The 4,099-nt window shown below is 58.1% G+C and overlaps 1 protein-coding gene across 1 annotated transcript in view; it reads right to left on the reverse strand.

Moving 5' to 3' along the window:
- Positions 1-811: 811 nt before the first annotated feature.
- TEAD4 (TEA domain transcription factor 4) overlaps positions 812-4,099 on the reverse strand; it is a 51,147-nt gene continuing 47,859 nt past the window's right edge. The window contains exons 10-12 of the mRNA XM_045295895.1: positions 2,916-3,056; positions 1,180-1,332; positions 812-1,089 (exon numbers count right to left, since the gene is read on the reverse strand). Coding sequence (XP_045151830.1) covers positions 976-1,089; positions 1,180-1,332; positions 2,916-3,056 — 408 coding nt within the window. The 3' untranslated portion in view covers positions 812-975. The remainder of the gene's footprint in view (positions 1,090-1,179; positions 1,333-2,915; positions 3,057-4,099) is intronic.

Below are 4,099 nucleotides of genomic sequence, written 5' to 3' on the forward strand. Positions count from 1 at the left end.
TGCTTTCCCAATTATAGCGAGGAAAGGCATTTTATAGACAAGGCATTTGCCGGAAGCTGGACAGTCAGAAATTTTACGACCGGAGCCAGGATGGCCAAATACCAAAGCCCGGGAGAATTAGGCCAGGGAACCCTTTCTGCAGGCTAACTCTGGGCCCAGCACGGACTCTGTCCTCCATCAACACTGGGCTTTCAGCAGGAGGCAGTTACATTACCTGGAGTAAGCGCCAAAGGTCACCACCCCAGCAGCCATGGTGCTGGACGGGCTTTTGAGGCTAGACTCAGAACTGAAGGGGCCTCGGTGGACTGGCAGCTAGGAGACTGCAGGAAGCCACACAGGCCTGGTGCCGGCACCGGTGCCCCCTCTCCCTGCCCTGGGTCCCTCTTAGTGGGCCAGTGCTCCAATCACCCAGCACAGCTGCCGCCAGAACCCAAGAGCCCCACGTTCCCTGCTACCACAGACAACCACCCTTCACCCCACACCTGAGCCGCAAAGCCCGCCCCTGGGTGCTGGGGGAGGCCTCCAGGCTGGCTGTCCTGGGGAGAGTAGCAGCAGGAGCAGCCAGCAGCCGAGGCGTGGGCGCACACGTGGGGCGAGCAGATGAAGAGTCCATGTCCGTGCAGGGTGGTCAGGCGCTGGAGCACGGCCGCAGGGGGCCCGTCGCATCTTGAGCTTCAGTGCTGGTGCCGGTGGTCCTGGCAGAGCCCACCGGGGTACAGGTGTCAGAAGCACCCACCTCCCGCTGGCCCCACCCACTCCCCCACCTCCTCCCCAGTCCCTCCCCGGGCTCATACAGCCAGACCAGGGCTTCTGAAAATCCACAACAGGTTGGGTTTATTGGGGGTGGGGGGCAGCGCAAGGTCGGAGGTCTGGTCCTGGGTCAACTTGCGGCCAGTCAGGAGGCCGCCCTGCAGGTCCCTGGCCCACCTGCCGATTTCCTGCACACACACCTCTCGCCCACCCTGTCCCCAGTCTCTACTCCTTCACCAGCCGGTAGATGTGGTGCTGGGCCCCGTGCTCACTGGCAGAGACCTCAAAGACGTAGGCAATGCACAGTAGTGTCTCTTGTGTGTCCCTGTTGGTGACCACCTGTTGTGAGAGAGGAGCGTGTTACTCTACCCACCTGCCAACGTTCCCGTGCCACTCCCCCCAACTGCACGCATGCACGCACGCACCAACCTGCAGGATGGTGAAGTTCTCCAGCACGCTGTTCATCATGTACTTCTCGGGCAGGTGCTTCAGTTTGTGGATGAAGTTGATCATGTACTCACAGAGCGGGGACCGGTGGATGCGGTACGAGTAGTGGCCATTCTCATAGCGGGCATACTCTGTCTGCAGACCCAGGGGACAGCGGGGAGGGACTCAGCATGTCTCTGACCACCTCCAGCCCAGGCCCCACACCCTGGGAACCGCCAGGACCCAAGCACTGTATGGAGGAAGGAGAAGCAGGATGCCCGGAGGCGGGTGGATATTAGACCAGGCCTCCCTCCAGGGTGACAGGCACACACTGGGGCTGGGGCCGGGGAGCCCAACAAGACAAAGGGCTGTGGCCACAGGGGACCCCGATGGAGGTCTGACACACAACCCCGGGAGGCGGGCTGGAATGACGTCGGGGAAGGGTGGCACGGGGGCGCTGTGTGGGGCTGGAATGGCTGGACACTCTCATCACACAGAGCCACACACGGGGCCTGCAAACCTGGTGCGATCTCACCGTGAGCGTGGGTTCTATGGCTGTCAACCTGCAGCTGGGCAAGGAGCCGAGCCCTTTGGGGACTGCTGGGTAAACTACTGGGGGCGCGGGGGTGTACTAGAAGTTTAGGCTGGCGAATGTGAAGTGGATGCTCTGAAACGGGGCTTTCTACCCCTGGAAGGAGCCAGTCTCAGAAACCCACAGGGACAGTCCCATCCTGACCTGGAGGGTCGCTGTGAGTCAGAATTATTCGAGGGCCGTGAGTTGAATTGAATTTATTAAAAACAAAAACGGACCCCCAGGTGGACCCTGCACCACAGCTGTATATACCAGATGTCCTCACCAGGGGACGCTGGGTGAAGGGCCCACTGGCTCTGTGTCGACTGTGGACCTACCATTCCCCATGCAATTTTCAAGTTTACCTAAAACTTAAATAAGCTGGAGATGTTTAGTAATAAAAAGTGTTCCCGCTACTCCTGGAAAAGTGGGTGCTGAGAGGTCTGTGGAGGGACGTTCTCCTCTGACGTCAGAGGGTCCTGGGAGCAGCCGGGGCACCGGGACAGAGCCTGCCTGACCACACAGGAGGAGGGCTCTGAAAGTGAGCTGGTGGGGCGCAGGGCTGCGAACGTGTGGGGTCAGAGGCCTCTGCTCCCTCACACAGTGGACCCACTACAACAGGGCCATCGGAGTCTGCATCCACGGAGCACAGGGTCAGCCCACCTGGGACGAGGCGGAGGATCTTACCCGCCCCCCCCATCAGCAGAAAAGCGGAGGCGCTGGGATTGGTACCCTGGCCCACCGATCGGGGCCACGAGCCGACAGTCACATTGGCCGTACCAAGGGGTGGCTCTGTGGCTGCCACTCACTTAAGATCGCCTGGGCAGGACCCACCCAAACCAGGGACCGGAGCACCTTAGTGCTCATGGGGGAGGTGAGCTGGCGCTGGATGCCGCGGGAGCTCCGGCTAGCTTTGCTTCTGCCGCTGCCACTGGCTAGCCATGCGAAGGACCCTCTCTTAGGAAGCTCCCCACCCTCTGGGGCTCCGCTGTGGAGGTGGTGGTGAGAAGGTGTGCTCCTGGCCTGGGATGTCTAACAAGAGCCCTGGAGGGACAAGGGGGCCCTCGTAACAACACAGCGCAATGAGGAGGGGCCGCGGGATGCCACCGCCCGGCCGCCTGGCTCCTGAGAAGAGCTCTAGCCAAGGAGATCGCCACAGGCCTCCTACCTCCACTTTCTCCACCACCTGCTTGCCGAAGGAGCACACCTTGGTGGAGCAGGTGATGATCATGTTCTCGGGGCTCTCGTACTGGCTGGAGACCCCGTAGAAGGAGCTGCCATCGTCCTCCATGTTGGTGTTGAGGTCTGCCTGGGGGGAGACAAGGGGAGGCCAAGGCGGCCGACGGTCAGCGGGCCCAGCAGAGGTTGCCTCGGAGGGCCCGAGTCACAGGCTGGGTCTGGGGCAGAGAAGAAACCCCCACTCCCCACTCCAGGCCCGTGCATCAGGCCGGCTGTGGGAACCCCGAGGACCTGCATCGTCTAAGCCGCTACTGCCCACTCCGGGCCGACACACTTACGGCGTCGAGCTTCACAGTTGAAGACTTGCCCTGTGAATGGCCATAGTCGAACCTCCTTCACTTTGAACTTTAGGGTGGACTCATTGATAGAACCTTTCCAATCAATTTGATTGGAAAGTTAAGAAGACAGAAAGGAGCTGGACAGGTGAGAGGAGAGGAGACTAGGGACTGGGGCTTCATCGACTCCCCTCTCTCATGCTCTGGTCTAAGTGATACCTAGACCCTGCCATTTTGGAAAAGGTTCTGGGATCGGGCTTCTTGTCCCATCTTCTTTATTTCTTTCTTGTACTAATTTCTTTTTTAATAGTGGCAAAAATATACACAACAGAACACTCTCCAACTCGACAAGTTCGACGTGAATGACCGTGGGGCTTCTCTGCTCTCTCGAATGCAGAGGGGCAGGAAAAGACAGAGGTTTGGCGACATAGAGGAGGGGAAGAAAAAGTGCGAGGGAGGTACCGTCGGCCTCCAGACGAGTTCGAAAAATGTTTCCAAGAACGGAATCGCAGATGTGACAAATGTAATGGCGAGAGTACTTTGAAGGTGATAAGGGTGCTTTGTAAAAAAATTTTAAATACCTAGCTTTGAAAAAAGAAATCCCATTACAGTGAACCCTCGCCACTCCGCGCTTCGACTTCCACGGCTTCACTCTATCGCGGTTTTTGCGTAACAGCGCATGCTCTGTCTGTCATTACTGCCACTGATTGGCTCATACTGTACACGCTTGATGCCATCAATAATATAATAAAGAATAAATGATAATTGCAACGTCCAAAATGTTTTACTGTATTTTCCCTTTTTCGTTTAATAAATTGGGTAATACGAGTGTAATGGT

This window comes from Echinops telfairi, unplaced genomic scaffold (genome assembly GCF_000313985.2).
Source record: "Echinops telfairi isolate 266 unplaced genomic scaffold, ASM31398v2 ScPeMD7_6273;HRSCAF=7185, whole genome shotgun sequence".
NCBI lineage: Eukaryota > Metazoa > Chordata > Mammalia > Afrosoricida > Tenrecidae > Echinops > Echinops telfairi.